Here is a 20918-nt window from a genome sequence, read left to right on the forward strand (position 1 = left end):
CAAGATGACTAAAACATAAATACAATCATACATACATAAATGCATACTTAAATGCCTACATGCATACATACATACATACACAAATACAGACATACATAAATACAAAATATGAACATACATACAGTCATACATACATACATACATACATAAATACATACATATATACATACACACACATACATTCACACAAACAGACATGCATAAATACCTATATACATACATGCATACATAAATACATACATACATGCATACATACATACATACATACATACATAAATACATACATGCATACATACATACATACATACATACATACATACATATTAACATTGATACATATACATACATACATACATTCAAGATGACTAAAACATACAAACAATCATACATACATGCATACTTAAATGCATACCTGCATACATACATACATACCTACATTCACACAAACAGACATGCATAAATACATGCATACATACATACATGCATACATACATACATACCTAAATACATATATATAGACATACATAAATACATACTAACAAATTTAAAAACATACATAAATACAAAAATATGAACATACATACATTCATTGATACATACATACATACATACATATATACATACATACATAAATAAATAGATACATACATACATACATTCACACAAACAGATATGCATAAATACATACATGCATACATACATACATAAATACATACTAACAAATTTAAAAACATACATAAATACAAAAATATGCACATACATACATACATACATAAAAACATGCACACTAACGAAATACATGTATACATACATACATTCAACATGACTAAAACATAATACAATCATACATACATAAATGCATACTTAAATGCATACATACATACATACATACATTAATACATTCACACAAACAGACATGCATAAATACATACATGCCTACATGCATATGTACATACATACATATATACATACATACATACATTCACACAAACAGACATCCATAAATACATACATGCATACATACATACCTACATACATACATATATACATACATACATACAGACATACATAAATACATACATTCACACAAACAGACATGCATAAATACATACATGCATACATACATACATAAATAAATACATAATAACAAATTTAAAAACATACATAAATACATTCTACATGACTACAAACATACATACATATAAACATTCAAGATGACTAGAAAACTTACATACATACATACATGCATACATACAAACATACATACAGACATACATAAATACACACTAACATATATAAAACATACAAACATACATTCAAAATGACTGTAATATACATGCAAAAATATACAGAACAAAACATACATAAATACATACAAACATTCAGACACAAATAAATACATACTAACATACATACACACATACATACATACATACAAAAAAGAAACATACAGACAGACATACATAAATACATACTTACATATATAAAACATACAGACAGACATACATAAATACATACTTACATATATAAAACATACATACATACATTCAACATGAATAAAAACATACATACAATCATACATACATACATGCATACTTAAATACATACATTCAGACATACAAAAATACATACTAACATACATAAAAACATACATATGTATACATTCAACATAAACATAAAACATATAAACATACAAAAACATACATACATACAAACATACATACATACATATAGAAAAATACATATGTATAATATACATAGATACATACATACATATGTATGTACATACATATATTCAAACATACATACATAAATATATATATATATACATACACTCATACATACAAAAATATACAGACAACAGGATACATACATACATATTTATACATACATACATACCTACATACAAACAAACATACATACATATATATTTACATTTGCAGACAAATATAAAAATTATTCATATTTATATAGAATACACATACAGAAACATACATACATCCAATCTTACATATATTCATACAAAAATACCTACATAAATACATACATACATAAAGGCGTAATAACAAATATAAAAAAATACATACATACATTCCACATGAATACAATCATACATTCATACATACAAAAATTTACAGACACAACACTAAATACATACATACATACATGCAAACATACAACACAGAAACAAAAATGCATACTTACATACATTCATACATACATACAAAAATTCATACATACATATAAAAAACATTCAAACAAAAACACACACAAACATACAAACATACATACACACTTACATAAATATATGCAAACATACATATATACTTAAAACATACAAACACACAATCACACATTCAACATGTATACATACATACACACAAACACATACATTCAAACATACAAACATACATATATACATACGTAGATGCAAACATACATTTATATAGACAAATACATACATGCATACATAAAGCATACATACATATAATCATACAATCAATATGTAAACATACATATATACAAACAAACATACATACATACATACATACATACAACATAGAAACAAACATGCATACATAAACACATACATACATACACACACACATATGTATTCATACATACATACATATAGTTGTATACATATATAAGTATATACATACATACATACATACATATATACATGCATCCATACTTACATACAACGCACAAACAAACATGCATACATACATACAAAAAATCCTACATACATATACAAACATTCAAACAAATACACACACAAAAAACTTACATAACTATATGCATACATCCATACATACATACATATATACAATTCCACAAACATACAATCATGCATTCAACATCCGTGTATACATACATTTAAACACACATACATACAAACATACATACAAACTTACATAATATATGCATACATACATATATACATTCTTACATAAATACATACATATATCTACATACATACAACACATACAAACATACATACATACATATATACATGCATATAGATGTATACATATATAAACATATACATATATACATACATAGATATATTCAAACATACATACCTACATACTTACATACATACAGAAATACATACATGCATACAAACGTACATACATACATACATACTTACAATTACACTTACATAGAGATACATATTAACATACACACACAAATACAGAAATATAACTACATTCAAAACTACTTACATATATAAATACATACTTAAATATAGACCTTCATACATACATTAATACATACAGAAAAAAGGCTTACACACCTACATACATAAATATATAGACACAAACATACATACATGCATCCTTACACACATATATACAAACACACATACATATATTTATACATGCATACACACATATTCAAACACTCATACATATACACATATACAAACACATATATACATAGATACATATTTACATACACACACAAATAAGTATAGAGAATCATACATGCATACATGCACACATACAAATATATAAACATATGTACTTACAAAAATACAGACTCATACATACATACATACATACATACATACATATAAACACACTTAAATTCCACATGTATACATACATACATGCCAACATAAAACATACAGGTATAGATATAGAAACACATATATACCTACATATATATTAACATACATACATACGCATACATATGTACATACGTACACACATAGGTAAAAACATATGCAGAAACATAAATGCATACATACATAAATACATACATTCCACATTTACACATACAGACAAACACACCTACACATGTACACACACACATACATACATAAATATGTATGTATATTACATACAATCACATACATACATACACATACATACACATACAATCCTACACAATCACATACAAACACACATATACACACGTAAACACAACCATACATACCTACAAACACATGTATACAAATACACACACACATATACATACATACATTGTACCCGTATACATACATACAAACATGCACACACACACACATATACATACATATATACATACACATACAATCCAACACAATCACATACAAACACATATACATTTTTACATACACACATATACACACATAAACACAACCATACATACCTACAAACACATGTATACAAATACAAACACACACACACACACACACACACACACACACACACACACATACATGCATACTTACATATGAGGGGAGTCGATAGGACAGGAAAACACACAAGGACATAAAATAATAGAAGTTTCCAAAGACCTACGATGGAAAACAGGAAAATCAAGGAATAAAGTTTAACAAAAAAAATGTGTACATAAATTATATTTTTATAAATTTTAATATTAAAACATGGCTTTATAGTGTCAAACATGTTGTATAATATGTGCCTATATATATATATTGTTATTCACACACATGTTCATAAATATGTACATACATGACATTCATGAATACACACATTTATACTCAAATACATGTTTGTTCATCCATAATTTCATAAACAAATTAATAAATCCCTGAAAAATTACGTACATAAATGTATAAATATATACATTTAAGAATATATAAAAATTGTGTTTATACAGTGGGAGAACATACACTTACAAATCATGTCGAGGTCTGTAATATTTATCTTCAAATGTGACGGAATCTAAAACAGAAATCCAGAAAAACACATTTTATGATTTTTGAGTCATTATTTTGCTTAAAATATTTGATCACCAACTCCAGAGAGCTTTGGGAGGACGTCAGGAGGAGAAGGCGACGGAAGAAGGTCAAGAAGACGGTCCGTCTGGAGCTCCATGCAAGATCTCACCTCAGGGGCAGCGAGCCCAGAACTGGACCTGGTCCAGGACCACCTGGATGATCCAGATGAAGACCAGAAGAAGGGAAGAAGGAACCGAAAACACAGCTTTTTGGTCTAAACTCCACTCGCCGTGAAGAAGGACGAGTCCAGCCCCGAGGACACCATCGCAAGCATGGAGACATCATTTTTTTGGGGCCGGGAAGATGATTCGCGTCCAGGTCTTCCAGCAGGACCACGAAGACGCAACTCAAGGTCCTGGAGTCTCCAGACCAGAACCCAACAGAGAGTCCACATCGCCCCGAAACCTGAAGGATCTGGAGAAGATCTGCATGGAGGAGCGGGCCGCAATGCAAACCAGGTCCAGACCTTCAGGAAAGGTCTCTTTTTCAGGAGGATCAAACTAATTATGCATCAAATGCATTAAAAAACAAAATGACTTAAAAATCAGGGAATGTGTTTTCTGGATTTTTGAAGAATACCGAAGATAAAAATCAGACTTCTACATGTTTTGCAAGAGGAAAAGCTGAAAAATAAGCAATTCTGTGAATGCATGTATATAAATATGTTTATATTTACATTTATTTTTGAATGTGTGTGTGTAGAAATGGGTGGAGAAAGTAAACACACAGTCTGGTTTTCAGAAAAACAGCATTATTTGGTTTGGAATCTCCAGGCCTCGTGGCGGCGTCTGCTTGGATTTACAAAAGTGGAGAAGAAGAAGAAGATCCAGGCTCCGTCCCCTCGCTCAGGAGGGTCTCAGGTGGACTCTGAGCAAGAAGGTTCGGATCTCCATGGGGTTCAGGGTGACCTCCCAGATGGACGGGTCTCCCGGCGGCTTCGGCACGGGCCGGTCGCCGCCCGCCCGCCAGTCCAAACGGGTCATCTCGTCTTTCCACTGATTGGCCGACAGGTTCATCTCGGACACGCCCACAACCTCCAGGGTGGAGAAGAGCTTCTGCGAATTCGGAGAAGACGTTCGGGGTTCAGAATCCACGACGTTCTCCGCCCGCTCCTCCATCTGGAGAACTTCCTGTACTGGGTTTTTTCAACCTGACCTGCAGGTTGACCGTGACGGGCGGCGAGTTGACGCGACTCTCGCCGCTTTCGAACTGGTGCTCCAGACGCAGCAGCACCGAGTCGGCGTCCCATTGGCTGAGGGTGAGCAGGTGGACGGCGGGAGGCAGCGCAGCCTGGAGCCCCGAGAACTGCAGGCAGAGACATCGACATCCTGGGATTGAGTCACCGGAGTCAGCGAATCGTCTGAGCAAGCGAATCATTTGAGTCAGCGAATCATTAGAGTCAGCGAATCAGTTGTCATTGAGTCACCGAATCATCGGAGCAGGCGAATCATTAGAGTTATTGAGTCACCGGAGCAAGTGAATCATTGAAGTCATTGAGTCACCGGAGTCAGCGAATCGTTGGAGCCAGTGAATCGTCGGAGTCAGCGAATCATTAGTCATTGAGTCACCGGAGCAAGTGAATCGTGAGACTCACCGGAGCAAGCGAATCATTAGAGCCATCGAATCATTAAAGTCATTGAGTCATCGGAGTCAGCGAATCATCGGAGCAAGCGAATCTTCAGATTCACTGGAGCCAGCGAAACATTAGAGCCAGCAAATCATTAGAGTCATGAAGTCACCAAGTCAAAGAATCAATCGTCAGTCACCGGAGCAAGCAAATCAATCGTCAGACTCATCGAGTCAGCGAATCGTCAGACTAACCAAGTCAGCGAGTCGTCAGAGTCACCGCAGCCAGGGAATCATTAGAGTAATTGAGTGACCGGAGTCAGTGAATCGTCAGTCAGCAAATCGTCAGACTCAGCAGAGCAAGCGAATCATTAGAGTCATTGAGTCACCGAATCTTCAGACTCAGCGAATCAGCGAATCGTCAGAGTCACACGAGCAGGCGAATCATTAGTCATTGAGTGACTGGAGTCAACGAATCATTTGAGTCAATCAAAAATAGACCGTGAACCACTCGAGTGATGACCAAATGATTCAGTGATTCACTTGTGAGGATCAGTCACTCAGAGTATCGTTTTCTCCCGAAATAAAAGCAAACGAAACCGTTTAAAAACGCCACCAACTCAGAACTGACGGCAATATTTCAATAAATAACGAGGCTTTGCCAATGAACAGGACGTGACCTCCAGCCGGACGTCGGGTCGCGGAGCTCCGTCGGTGAAGGTCAGCAGGGGCTGCAGCACCTCCTCCTCGGCCAGGAGGCGGTGCTTGTCGGCGGCGGCGTCCGGGGGGTCAAGGGTCAGCAGCAGGCGGCCGCGGACCACCAGCCCCTCCGGGAAGATGTGGGACGTCTCGTTGAGCGGCTCGCCGACGCCGCGGTTGTCGTCGTAGAGGAGGCGGCGGTGGAGCTGCGAACGGGAGCAACATCTCGAGCAACGTGTGGAGTCATGGGTCTCCAAGTGTGTGTGTGTGTGTGTGTGTGTGTGTGTGTGTGTGTGTGTGTGTGTGTGTGTGTGTGTCACACCATGATCTCCAGGGAGCCGTTCTGGATGCTCGCCGCTCCCTGAGAGCGGTCCGTCACCACCGTCAGCTGGTCCACGTCGTCCTGGAGAAGAACAGCAGGACATGTTGGGACCTTCTGACCAGGACAGCAGGACCACAGCCTGTGTGTGTGTGTGTGTGTGTGTGTGTGTGTGTGTGTGTGTGTGTGTGGAACACACCTAAGAGGAGTAAGAAGATCTAAAATGAATTGTTACATATTTTATTTTTATTCACTGATTTTGTTGGTTTATTAAATTATATTTCATTGTTTTGATGTCATCTATTTTATTTTAAATTGTATCTAAATACATTTATTCTATTATATTTTTGTTCAACAAACTTACAATCATTGCTTTGCAGTTACTTTACTATATTTCAATTATATTTCATGGATTATTTTAGTCATTAAATTGTTCTATAATATTTTCCTTTACTGATTTTTTTTATAAAATTACATTGAATTGATTTTCCTTTACTAATTCATTTTATTTTTATTAAATTACATTGAATTTATTTATATATTTACTATATTATTTTCATTTTACAAATTTGTTTTACTAGAATAAGAACAACTTTATTTATCCCGAAGGAACTTGTTGAAATTTGTATGTAATAGCTCCATTACATTGAATTTTAACGCATCTTTTTTTTATTTTATTAAATGATAATTTTTATATTTTACTATCTATTTAATTGTTTAATCAAATTTAATTTTTACTGTTTTTTTTTATTACCGCAATTGCACGTCAGATCTACGCCCCCTAGTGGCCATTAAGTAGAATGCACCCTTAAAAAATCTAATAAAGCAGGTGACGTCACACCCAGCAAGGTTCTGCAACACACACACACACACACACACCTTGATGAAGGCCCGAGAGTTGATAGGGTAGTAGTTTCCGGCGATGGGCTCCGACTGCTTCAGGTTCCAGGTGGGCCGGAAGTCCTTCCTGTGACACACACACACACACACACACACACACACACACACACACACACACACACACACACACACACACACACACACACACACACACACACACACACACACACACACACACACACACACACACACACACACACACACACACACACTCAGCCGCTTCCAGCCGAACCCCGCCACCAGAGGCGGCGTCACGACCTCTGACCTCCTCTGCAGGACCTCCCGTCCGTTGGAGTCGGTGTAGAAGATCTCAGCAGACCTGATGTCGGTGTCCAGCCGCGTGATGACCTCCTTCCCCAGGTCGTCGCTGAGAAGAAGCAGCTCTGAGTCCGACGTCCTTCAAAACGTCGAGAAGATGCGCGGGAGAAGCTCCTCACCCGACGGGGACGGGACCCACCGTCCACTCCAGCTCCAGGGCCCGGCTGTCGCCATGGAGACGGACCACCTGGGACACCCACGGGCAGAACCACTGCCGGACCTCCTGCACCACCGAGCCCTGGGGGGAGGAGGAGGGACGGTTACCGTGGAGACGGCGGAGGTCTCCACGGCGACCGGCCTCACCTGGACCGTCTCCGTCAGCGCCGTCCTGGCGACGGTTACCGGGGCGGAGGAGTTTGGTCTGAAGATGTACGCCCCCGACGGCTGGTCGCTCAGGGAGTTGTTCCCGTCGCTGGCGTTGTACCTTCAACACACCGCCAGAAGTTCTCAGAACTTCTAAAGTGCTGCTGGGAGAACGTGCGGACCAGGACTCGGACCCACCAGTAGAAGTTCTGGCTCAGCCTGATGGTCTGCTTGGTCTCCAGGTTGCTGAGGCTGCTCAGGAGGCCGGTGTCCGGGTCAAAGGTCACCTGTAGGTACTGGAACACACACACACACATGGGGTTTCCACGGTGTCCACATCAGCATGTGTGTGTGTGTGTGTGTGTGTGTGTGTAGACCTTGTTCTTCATGCTTGGAGAAGCTCCAGGCTGGACCGGCGCCTCTGGAGGTCCGTCCTCCAGCAGGGACACGGAGAAGGTGCTGAAGCCCAGAGGAGGAACCTGGACCTGGAACACCAGCTCCTTGGTGGAGAAGCCGCGGTTCCTCCTCACCTGCCGGGTGGCGGCCGACACCGGGAGGACCTGAGACACCGGGAGGAGATCTGGATCAGACCAGGACCTTCTGTGGAGACATCCAGGCCTCACACACACACACACACACACCTGGCAGTCCACGGGCCGGCCGCTGGCGTCGGAGACGGCGTAGGAGGAGCCGTTGACGGGGAGCCTGACGGGCCGGCTGACGGCTCGGACCAGAGGGTTGAACACGTTGACTGAGAACTTCCAGGACAGAAGATGCATCAAACACCTGTGTGTGTGTGTGTGTGAGAGAGAGTGTGTGTGTGTGTGTCACCTTCTTGCTGGCCTCAGTGAGAGCACACACACTGATGTTCAGGCCTTCGCAGAAGAACCTCTGGGCCGTGGAGCCGCTGAGGACGGCCAGGGTGTTGCTGACCACCACCTGAAGGTGCAGATGATCGGATCAGCCCGGCGATCTTCTCCTTCCAGAAGGTCCGCGGGGGTGGTGCCGACCCACCTGACAGCGCCGCCAGCCAACGGCGAGCCTCTTGGCGTAGTCGTCGGCGACGTGCTGCTTGGCGGTTCCCGACACGGCGTCGTGATGCTGCGCCACCGCCATCGCCTTCTCTGGGAACCAGGAAGGAACCATCAGCTTCATGTCCAGGACCTCCTCGGAGGATCTGAGGAGGCTTCTTACTCAGGGCGTCGCTGTCCCCGACCCCGAAGGGCCCCTTCCTGGAGAGCGGACCGCCCAGGACCTCCAGCTGGTTGCAGGTCTGCGGAGAAGACGTAGGTAAGCTCCCGAAGACCTTCTGAAGACCTTCTGAAGACCAGAAGGTCCGGCTCACCTGCAGGCGGCTGTTGCTCAGCCTCTCGTAGCGCTTGAGCGCCGGCCTGCTGGAGAAGAAGCCGGTCCAGAAGTCGTGGGCGTCGTCGGCGTACGGGAAGAAGTCGTCGGTCTTCAGCGGCCTGAGGAGGAGCGAACATCTCAGCTCACGGCGTGAGGACATCTCAACGGTCTTGGGGGGGCGGAGCTACCAGCTGAGGTTGGCTCGGTGAAGCTCCTGAAGGTAGCAGGACGGCGTGGAGTACAGCAGGTGGACGGAGCTGCCGTTGGCCTGCTGAAGGTTGACGTAGCGGATGAGCTTGTCCAGGTTCTTGTACCAGAGGTTGGCGTTCTCGTACTGGAAGTCCGAGCCCATCGTCATGACGATGTGGTCGGTCCTGTAGAAGGAGGCCTAGACGGACGAGAAGAACCCTGAGGAACCCGGACCGGAACGTCCTCCCGACGTTCTCGTCCCGGCTCGGACCTGCTTCCTGGCCGCGGCGAGGAACCGCTCCACCACGTCCCGGACGTTGTAGTCCTCCAGGTCCGGGTCGTCTCGGATCGGAGGGTCGTCGCAGCTCTGGTCCCAGCAGAAGCCCTCGGGGGGGTTGTAGCCGTTGGGGAGGATCCCTGCCAGAAGAAGAGGTCCGAGGAACGTCCCACGGTGCGAGAAGGCGCGAGGCGTCCCTTACCGGTGAAGAGGTCGGCGGCGGGAGGAACCAGGCTCCCTGAAGCTCTCCACAGGAGCTCCTGCTCCTTGGCGGCCATCCTGCGAGCGCGGTCCTGGTAGTCCAAGCGGCCGAAGAAGAAGCCGTCGTATCCCATCTGGAAGCGGAGCGACTTCAGGAGGAGGAGACGGAGGAAGGCGGAGGAGACGGAGGAGGCGGAGGACCTGCGAGAAGATGGAGGCGTGCTCGCGGGCGTGGCCGAAGGGGTCGATGTGCCAGGCGACCCTGGGGCGAGCGCACGGGCCCAGGGTGCGGTTCAGGAAGACGAGGCCCAGCGTCATCTGGTCGATGACGGCGCCGTAGTGGGTGGAGGCCTCGTCGCTCATGGACCAGCCTCCGTTCACGAACTCCAGGCGGCCTGGAGGAACACGGAGAACGTGGAGGAACTCTGAGAACATGGAGAAGCATGGAGAACATGGAGGAACACGGAGGAAGGCGGAGAACGTGGAGAAACAGTGAGAACATAAAGAAACGTGGAGGAAGGCTGAGGAACGTGGAGAACATGGTTAAGCGTGGAGGAACTCTGAGAACATGGAGAAACACGGAGAACATGGAGAAGCATGGAGAACGCGAAGGAAAGGCGGAGAACGTGGAGGAACATGGAGGAATGTCAAGAAAAGTGGAAGAACCCAAAGAACGTGGAGGAGGGCTGAGGAACGCGGAGAACATGGTTAAGCACGGAGGAACGTGGAGAAACACCGAGAACGTAAAGAAATGTGGAGGAACCCTGAGAACGTGGAGGAAGGTGGGGAACATGGAGGAACGTAAGGAAACGTGGAGGAACCCTGTGATCGCGGAGGAAGGCTGAGGAACGCGGAGAACATGGAGGAACTCTGAGAACATGGAGGAACGTGGAGAAACTCTGAGAACATGGAGAAGCATGGAGAACGTGGAGGAACAGTGAGAACATAAAGAAACGTGGAGGAACCCTGAGAAAGTAAAGAACGTGGAGGAAGGCGGGGAGCGTTGAGAAACACAGAGAAGGTGGAGGAATGTGGAGAACGTAAAGAAACGTGGAGAAACACGGAGAACGTGGAGAAGCATGGAGGAATGTAAAGAAAAGTGGAAGAACCCAAAGAACGTGGAGGAGGCGTGAGGAACGTGGAGAAACACTGGGAACGTGGAGGAAGGTGAGGAACATGGAGGAACCCTGAGAATATGGAGAAGTGTGGAGAACGTGAAGGAAGGTGGAGAACGTTGAGAAACACGGAGAAGGTGGAGGAACGTGGAGAACTTAAAGAAACGTGGAGGAACATGGAGAACGTAGAGGAACATGGAGAACGTAAGAAAACATGGAGGAACCCTGAGAAAGTGGAAGACCATAAAGAAATGTGGAGAAGCATGGAGAACATGGAGAACATGGAGAACATGGAGGAACGCGGCAAATGTTGAGGAATGTAAAGAAATGTGGAGGAACATGGAGGAAGGCTGAGGAACGCAGAGAACATGGTTAAGCGCGGAGGAACACGGAGAACGTGGAGAAGCATGGAGAATGTGAAGGAAGGTGGAGGAACGTAAAGAAATGTGGAGGAACCCTGAGGACATGGAGGAACACGGAGAACGTTGGAGAACGTAAGAAAACATGGAGGAACCCTGAGAACATGGAGGACCATAAAGAAATGTGGAGAAGCATGGAGAACGTGGACGAACACGGAGATCATTGAGAACGTAAGGAAACGTGGAGGAACCCTGAGAACGTGGAGGAGCACGGAGAACGTTGAGAAAGGCGGAGAACGTAAGGATGCGTGGAGGAACCGTGAAAACATGGAGAACGTGGAGGAACATGCAGAAGCACGGCGGTCGCTCGCTGATGTTTGCAGGCTGACGCGGCACCAGACCTTCATCCACCAGCTGCTGCACCATCTCCTGCACCTCAGAGCTCTGCTGAAGCCACCAGCGCGAGAAGAACGCCGTCTCCACGTAGATGAAGCGCCGGTCGGGGTTCTTCAGCAGCTGCTCCACCACCGAGTCCAGGATGTACTGGACCCCAGCGTGCTGCACGTCGTTACGATCTGCACACACACACACACACACCTGTGAGGACCACGCTGCAGGAGCTCGGTCTCCAAGAAGACCCTGTTCCTCTGCAGAACCCTGGCTTCCTCCAGGAGGGGCTGGAGATCTTCCTGCTGTGGTGGACGTTCTCCCGAGGACCCGACCTTCAGCCGTAAGAGCTCACCCAGGGTCGGCCTGAAGGTGGAGAAGAACCCCAGAGGTCCTTCTCAGCAGCTCGAAGGTCCCGTCTGGACCAGATCTTCATGATCTTCTTCTCCTTTTTGGTTTCAACTCCTAAAAATAAGTCTGGACTGTGGAGAAGCAGCTGGGTTTCTTCTGACCTTCTGCTCGCTGTAAAAGTCAACCTCTGACCGAGCGCTGAAGATCTTTATGGACCACAGGAGGCTTTTATGAGCCAATCAAATGTGTGTGTGTGTGTGTGTGTGTGTGTGTTACACGGACCTCCATAGAAGTACTGGTCCACAGTCTTCAACCAGCCCACATCATCATGTGTGTGTGGAACCAGGTGGACGTTCAGCATGTCGGGCTTCGTAGCGTGGCATGACTGCACGCACGCGCGCGCACACACACACACACACACACACACACACACACACACACACACACACACACACACACACACACACACACACACGCGCGCGCTTGAATCTCCAACCCAATAAAAAAGTGTTTGCTAGCAAGAATTGAGAAGTGAAAGTTACTGATTCACCACACACACACACACACACACACACACACACACACACACACACACACACACACACACACACACACACACACACACACACAGTGTGTATGTTCGCATTCGACAGGAGGACCCGAGGAGATGTAGAGCCCAAACAGAAGCTCCTCAGCTCCTCATCTCTTCCAAAACCTCCTCCAGATCCTCCAGGAGCTCCTCGAATCTTCTGAGGTGGAACATCTCGGCTCACCTGGTAGCCGCAGACCGGAGGAGTCCGCCGGGAGTCTCGTCCGCGCGGAGCTCCGAGAACCGCGGAGAAGAAGAAGGAGAAGAAGAGGAAGAAGAAGTGCAGCCGCTGCCCGCCGGCGGCCATGTTGGAAATCTAACCCGAATCACGTGACACGTGTTTATATACAGCCGGTCACGTGATCCCCCTCCTGCATATGGGCGTTTGCTTCCCTCCGCTTTGTCTGACAGGCACAGCAGGAAAGTCATCAAACTTGAGTTCAGCCCCTTCAAGGAACGACAAGACCGGACGAGTTGAGAGAAAATGCCTTTAAATCGTATAGGAAATAAATACAAAGTGACGTGAAATGCAGCAGACGGACAGAAAATGAGGTTACGTGCTGATTAAATCGTCAGCCTTCAGCCCAGGAGTTTGTTTTCTAACCTGGGTGGAGCTTTGGAGCGTAACTAAAGACACAATATTCTCCTCCAGTTCTACAATTGAAAGTATCCTGACCTCATCAATAATCGTCTGGTATGGTAACTTGGACAGTCAATCACGCTCAAACCTTCAACACATCATGGCTCACACTCTTCCTCCCACACACACTCTGTATCTAAGACGCATCACACAACGTTCAATCAAAATCTGATCTGAACACACACACCCTGCACACCACCGGTACACACTCATGCCCTCCGGGAGGCGCTACAGGTCTCACAACCAAATCTGTCAGATTCAAAAACAGCTTTTTTCCAACAGCTATACGGACTTTGAACAAAGTGATGTGTGACGTGTCCCGTCTGCCCGGCTCGATCTTCTGTCTGCAGTGTTTTGCTGACGATGGAACTGACACAGGAGAAACAAACTCCACCAACACTGTTGCGCGGCCTAAATAGATAAATCTGATCAAAAAGCACAGTGAAGGTCAGCCCTCCCCGGACGTCCCGAGGCGTCAGGCCTTCCCGCTCGGGCCTTTTCCCCCGGCGCCGGCCTCCCGGGGGCAGATGAGCAGGGTGGAGTCCAGGTCCAGGCGGAAGGCCGGGTACAGCGGCTGTGAGAAGGGGCAGCGGAAGGTGTGCAGCAGCACCAGCGCGTCCGACACGGCGTAGAAGGACAGCGCCCCCCGGTGGCTCTCCAGGAACACGCCGATCCTGGCGCAGGGCGGCGCCGCCACCGTGGTTTTACGGTTATCGTGCCAGGCGGCGTAGCCGGCGTGCGTGCACCTCAGCCGCCAGGAGTTCTGGTTGCGGCCCAGCAGGCAGGGCTTCCCGCCGCCCTTGCGTCCGATCCCGCGGTAGGTGACGCCGATGTCGACCCAGCCGCCGCCCCTCCACTCCACCTCCCAGTAGGCCGGGCCGAAGTGGCCGTCCTTGGCCAGGACCTGGGCCACCGAGTCGAAGCGCTGCGGGTGGGACGGGTACGCCTGGGGCTCCTCCCCGCAGCGAGCGCCCTGAGGAGCCTCCAGGAGGACCAGGGTCGGGTGGGCCGTGTCCTGGTCCAGAGACAGGCCGACGGAATCTGCCACACACACACACACACACACACACACACACCTGCGAGGTGACTCATCGCAATGTTCTGATTGTAAGCGATCATGCATCATTGATGAGAAGGCGCACCCTGTATGACACACACACACTGACAGCCTTTGCTTGTCATTCATGTTTGATGAGACACCAGACTTAAGGCTCATTATGTGTGTGTGTGTGTGTGTGTGTGTGTGTGTGTGTGTGTTGTGTAAAATAAACCAAGGCTGTCAAAAGAAAAGAAAGAAATGACATGGCAGCTGGTCACGGAGAATGGGGGGTGGGCAGAGTGTGTGAGTGTGTGTGTGTGTGTGTGTGTGTGTGTGTGTGTGTCCTTACACCTGAGAAAGGTGTCTCTCATCCTCTGGTCGGCCGGCTGCAGGGACGGGCTGGACAAGGGGAAGGAGGCGGGGACGACTGCGGAGATGGACACAGGAAGTTAGAGCGCCAGAGCCAATCAGAAAGCTTCTTCTAAAGATAACCTCTGACAGCAGGGTGAAGGGGCGGGGCTTCCGCGGTGTGTATGTGTGTGTGTGTGTGTGTGTCACAAGTGTTCTTGACATTTAACACAAATAACACTTTGGAATGCAGGCTGACAACCATGATAGCTGAGTGTGTGCTTGTGTGTGTGTGTGTGTGTGTGTGTGTGTGTGTGTGTGTGTGTGTCCTCCACCCACCTCTCACACACTCCCCGGCGCCTGAGGAACTGTCGTTCACTGCAAAGCAGAGAGTTGAGTGAGATGGGTTGTTTGGAGGCGGGGCTACACGCCGCCGCCGCCGCCGCCTCCACCAATCCCTCACCTGCACGCCTGATGTTGTCCACCTCCTCCTGGAGCAGCTGGTCCAGCCGGGCCCGCAGGAGCCCCAGGGCTCTCCGGGCCCCGCCCAGGGCCTCCGCGGGCAGCGGGGAGGCCCTGGGCGGCACAGGTATGCTCAGCAAAGGGACCGCCTGGGAGGAAGCAGGAAAACCACTGAGAACCTCTTGGTACCTTTGTAGGCTACCTCCCTTCATCAAGAGGGTCACCTAGCAGAGGAAACTCACCAGGAGCATGTTTCTAGTCACTATTTACACCTGTAATGGACACGCAGAGGACGATGCTAACATCGCTGAGCCAATCAGAGCTCGGGATACAGAGCAAGTCCTTCAGGAACCCACAGGAGACCCTGAAGGGTTTCACAGGCGGGTCTACGAGGGAACTCCATTTCGACTGAAAGCTGCCCCCAAAAAGGGGCGGGGCCCAAGGGAGTGGCTCCGCGTGCCGATTGGACGACGCATTCAGAGGCGGCTACGGCGGTAGAATCCAAATTTTAGTCACCGCTTGAGTCTTCCATGGACCCGCTGACTCTTTCTGGGGACCTTCTCACCTCCAGCGGGTCGAGGTCCTGGGCCTCCAGGAGCCTTCCGATCTCCTGGTCTCGCCCACGCAGCTCCTCCAGGTTTCGCTCCATCGTCTCCACGTCGTACTCGGCCCTCCCCAGCGCCACGCGCTCCCTGGCCTCCAGCGTCGCTCGCACCTGCAGGCCAGAGGCATGAAGACCACCAGGAGACCACGTGGACCCTCCCCCCACCAGAAACCCCTCACAGCTGACCTCCACCTTGGTCTTCTCCAGCCGGAGCGCCATGTCGGCGAACAGAGTCTCGCTGTCCTCCAGCACCGCCGACGCAGACGCCTGGAACAGGGGAGGAGGCGGAGCTTAGACACTTTCCAACCAGAAGAAGAAGAAGATGGAGGGGCTTTGGAGACGATGGAGGAGGTTTGGTCTGATGGAGCAAGAGGACTGAAGTGTGTGTGTGTGTGTGTGTGTGTGTGTGTCTAAGACTGCAGGGAAAAAAAGGTGTTGTCATATCTATTCCTGTAGTTCCTCGGACACACACACACACACACACACACACACACACACACACACACACACACACACACACGGCGCTCTGGTATTTATACAATCACTTACATGTAGTACATGTAGCACATGGTAGTACATGTAGTACATGGTAGGACTTGTTGGTGCATAGTAGTACATGTAGTATATGCTAGTACATGTAGTGCATGGTAGTACATGCAGTAAATCGTAGTGCATAGTAGTACATGGTTATACATGGTAGCACTTAGTGGTACATGTAGTACATGGTAGGACATGGTATTGCATAGTGGTACATGTAGTATATGCTAGTACATGTAGCGCATGGTAGTACATGGCAGTACATAGTAGATTATAGTAGTACATGGAAGTACATGGTAGCACTTAGTGGTATATGTAGTACATGGTAGTGCATAGTAGTACATGTAGTATATACTAGTACATGTAGCACATGGTTGTACATGTAGTATACGCTAGTACAAGTAGCACATGGTAGTACATAGTAGAACATAGTAGTACATGGCAGTACATGGTAGCACTTAGTGGTACATGTAGTACATGGTAGTGGATAGTAGTACATGTTGTATATGCTAATACATGTAGCACATGGTACTACATGGCAGTACATAGTAGCACATAGTGGCACATGTAGCACATGGTAGAACATGTGGTACATGGTAGTGCATGTAGTACATTGTAGTGCACATGGTAGCACATAGTAGTACATAATAGTACATACAGTGCATGGTACTACAAAAGTACTCCAAGTACCTCATCTCTGGAAGCCCCCAGTTGTCCAGAGGGTTCTGACCTGAAGTTCTAAGGAGGAACCCAGTGGGGGTTCACACCTGTTCAGAAGTACTGCGAGTACTTTCAGTCACTGTGTGTGTGTGTGTGTGTGTGTGTGTGTGTGTGTGTGTGTGTGTGTGTGTGTGTGTGTGTGTGTGTGTGTGTTGCACCTTGAGGCTCTCCAGGCTTTGCTGAAACTCCTCCAGCTCCCTCTCCCCGCTCCTGATCCTTGCTTGGACCACCCGCTGGGTCTCCAGCAGCTGCACCTAACACACACACAGACACACACACACACAGACACACACACACACACACACACACACACACACACACACGCACGCACGCACACGCACAGGATGTAGCGGGAGCTGCGGGAGGATGGATAGGTTTTTCGACCTTCTGATTGTCTCTGATCCCTCCTACCTGCCTCCTGGCTCGGTGCGCGTCCACGCCGTGCGCCTCGTCCCGGTCCCGGTCCCCGCCCTCCGCCCCGCGTCGCTGCTTCTCCTCCGGTCCGTCCGGCGGCTCGTCGCCGGCCTGCAGCCCGTCGAGCAGGTCGGCGAGCACGGTGTTCTTGCGCAGCGCCGGCCGCGGGCTGAACGCCTCCCGGCACTGCGGGCACCGGGAGCGCTCCGCCCGGTCCCAGTAGCCGCGGATGCAGGCCATGCAGTAGGTGTGTCCGCAGGGAATGGACGCCGGTTCCCGCAGGACGTCCAGGCAGATCGGACACCGGAACTGGCTCTCGGTCACCGAGATGTGCCCCTCCGCCATGGCGCCGGGACGCCTGTTGCTCCCGCCGCCGTTACCGGACGCGCCTCTCTCGGCGTCGAGGTCGAGGAGGGGGGGGGGTCAGTTTGCCCTCAGCGCTGCCTGACAGGGAGACGGAAGGACTCAGCTTCCGCTTCCGGTTGTCGGTACGCCGACCGGGGGGTGGGGTGGGGAGTGGCGGGGCGCTGCCGCCGCCCCGGACGTTTCTCCTCCACCGCCAACCCTCCCCACCCGCGACTATCCTCTTTGCCCTTTCCGTTGCCTGACATGTCAGCTTTGCGTTTTCTGCCGGTCTGCAGTCAGACAGACCTCATTCCAAGGTTCCTCTCCACCTGCAGGCTCCTGCTGCCAGAGAGGAGTCGAAGAAGCCGACTGTCAAAACGGGAGAGAGACGCAACCTCTCACGAATATAGATCCATACCAAGACGGAGCGTCTGCACCGCCTGGAAGGACACGCCCCCAGAAGCGTCCCTTGGTAACCCCCAACGGAGTCCCGGTTCACGTGACCGAACAAGTTTCACCACATTAGCATGACAAACCATCCAAGCGCAGACACGCCTGCAACCCGGGCAGGTATGCCGGTACCTCCCAAGTGCCATTCAAAGGGAATCGGCCTTTCGTCCGAGGGGTGAAACATCCGCGAGAGAAGAAATCGACACGAGAAGATTTTGACGTCCTCTTCTGGTTCGTCGCAGGAGCCGGCGGATCGCCTCCCGAAGTGGACGTGGACGGACTGCCGGTACCAACCGCCCAACTCCAATGTACGACTTTGGTTCTTGTGCTATTTTGAAGAGAAAAGGTGGAGCGAGGCGTCCTCGGGTCATGCCTAAAAGAAAAGTCTAACTTGTGGTGGTGGGCAGAGTTTGTTCCCTGAAGCGGACGGGGACGAGATGTTCAGCTGGTCTCACGGTGTCAGTCACGACAGGATTCTTTTGCCCGCTTTCTGCTGGATAAACCTGTTTCCTCCTGCCGCCTCTGCGCTTGCTTCCCTTCTAGGTTGCGACTCGTCATGGCTCCCAGCAGACTGAGGACCAGCTTCGCGGTCCTGTTTGTCTTGGGGCTCCTGCTTCTAGTGCTGCAATACATCTCCGAGCCTCTGTCGCACCAAGCGGTATCTCCCGGCGGCTTGAGTTCCTCGGCTAGGTTTCCCAAAGCCGGCGGCAAACGTCTGAGCGTGAGGTCGCTGCCGCAGTGTGTCCTGATAGGGGTGAAGAAGAGCGGGACGCGGGCGCTGTTTGAGATGATCAAACTGAACAGCGGCGTCAGGCTGGCCTACAATGACGTGCACTTCTTCGACAAGGACTACAACTACCAGAAGGGCTTGGACTGGTACCTCAAGCAGATGCCTTACTCCTCGCCGGGACAGGTCACCATCGAGAGGACGGCGGGATACTTCGTCTACGACAAAGCACCCGAGCGCATCTATCAGATGAACCCCTCGGTGAAGCTGCTCCTCATCGTCCGAGAGCCCGTGGCGCGGATGGTGTCGGACTACACCAATGAACGGGTCGCTCGCGCCAAGGTCAACAAGGACTACCCTCCCATTGAGTCTCTGCTGATGAGGAACGGAACCCTGAATCTGGCGTACCCCGCTCTCCGTCGCAGCCTGTACTACCAGCATCTGCTGAAATGGCTGCGCTACTTCCCTCGAGAGAACATCCACGTCGTGGACGGGGACGCGTTGATCACCAACCCTCTGCCCGAGGTCCAGAAGGTGGAGAAGTTCTTGGAGCTGGAGCCTCAGTTAGACGGTTCCATTTTTTACTTCAACCAGACGAAGGGATTCTATTGCATGAGGCAGGACGGGGAGGAAAGGTGTTTGAACGACACCAAAGGTCGGACTCATCCCGCCGTCGATCCGGACATTCTGGAGAAACTGTACGACTTCTTCCGCAAACCCAACAAGAAGTTCATGGAGCTCGTGGGTCAAATATTCAACTGGCCCACCTAAGTCTCCCTGGGAACGTCGGTCTTTTGGGGGGCTTGTTGGTCCACCTGCAGATGACCCTCGCTCCAGCAGGTGGTGCAGACCGTACAGGTGCTAACAAGTGCTAACAAGTGCCGACCCCCATCCCAAAAAACAGTTCCGCTCCTTTCAGGACTGCTGTTCCGTCCTTCACACCACCACCGCTACCCTGGCGATGTTGACCCCGTTCC

General features: G+C 48.3%; 3 protein-coding genes across 4 annotated transcripts; 1 reads left to right on the forward strand and 2 right to left on the reverse strand.

Moving 5' to 3' along the window:
- Positions 1-4348: 4348 nt before the first annotated feature.
- On the reverse strand, positions 4349-13957 carry man2b1 (mannosidase, alpha, class 2B, member 1). Of its 2 annotated transcripts, XM_086156614.1 has the most exons (22): positions 13840-13957; positions 13349-13451; positions 12730-12903; positions 11056-11249; positions 10856-10988; positions 10648-10793; positions 10376-10575; positions 10186-10306; positions 10035-10113; positions 9855-9964; positions 9672-9779; positions 9482-9598; positions 9218-9400; positions 9039-9136; positions 8841-8961; positions 8657-8775; positions 8485-8586; positions 8199-8286; positions 7323-7403; positions 6982-7206; positions 5891-6040; positions 4349-5790 (listed from the first exon to the last, which is right to left on the reverse strand). In XM_086156614.1, exons 2-22 carry the CDS (start codon positions 13425-13427, stop codon positions 5581-5583), a joined length of 2838 nt encoding a protein of 945 aa, XP_086012740.1. In that variant the 5' UTR covers positions 13428-13451; positions 13840-13957; the 3' UTR covers positions 4349-5580. The 2 variants fall into 2 exon arrangements, with proteins under 2 accessions (XP_086012740.1, XP_086012739.1); XM_086156613.1 differs by having other exon boundaries at positions 8199-8586.
- A 172-nt stretch (positions 13958-14129) lies between these two features.
- On the reverse strand, positions 14130-18878 carry LOC147228527 (E3 ubiquitin-protein ligase TRIM65-like). Its single transcript, XM_086156629.1, has 8 exons — positions 18417-18878; positions 18164-18259; positions 16935-17015; positions 16710-16859; positions 16146-16293; positions 16022-16060; positions 15684-15761; positions 14130-15336 (listed from the first exon to the last, which is right to left on the reverse strand). Exons 1-8 carry the CDS (start codon positions 18762-18764, stop codon positions 14771-14773), a joined length of 1506 nt encoding a protein of 501 aa, XP_086012755.1. The 5' UTR covers positions 18765-18878; the 3' UTR covers positions 14130-14770.
- Positions 18879-19393: 515 nt separating this feature from the next.
- Positions 19394-20855, forward strand: LOC147228528 (heparan sulfate glucosamine 3-O-sulfotransferase 1-like). The gene is made up of 2 exons (XM_086156631.1): positions 19394-19500; positions 19758-20855. The coding sequence occupies exon 2, from the start codon at positions 19771-19773 to the stop codon at positions 20710-20712; it is 942 nt and encodes a 313-aa protein (XP_086012757.1). The 5' UTR covers positions 19394-19500; positions 19758-19770; the 3' UTR covers positions 20713-20855.
- Positions 20856-20918: the final 63 nt, after the last annotated feature.

This window comes from Fistularia commersonii, chromosome 12 (genome assembly GCF_037954325.1).
Source record: "Fistularia commersonii isolate RoL2024-O1a breed Wild chromosome 12, RoL_Fcom_v1.0, whole genome shotgun sequence".
NCBI classification, from domain to species: domain Eukaryota; kingdom Metazoa; phylum Chordata; class Actinopteri; order Syngnathiformes; family Fistulariidae; genus Fistularia; species Fistularia commersonii.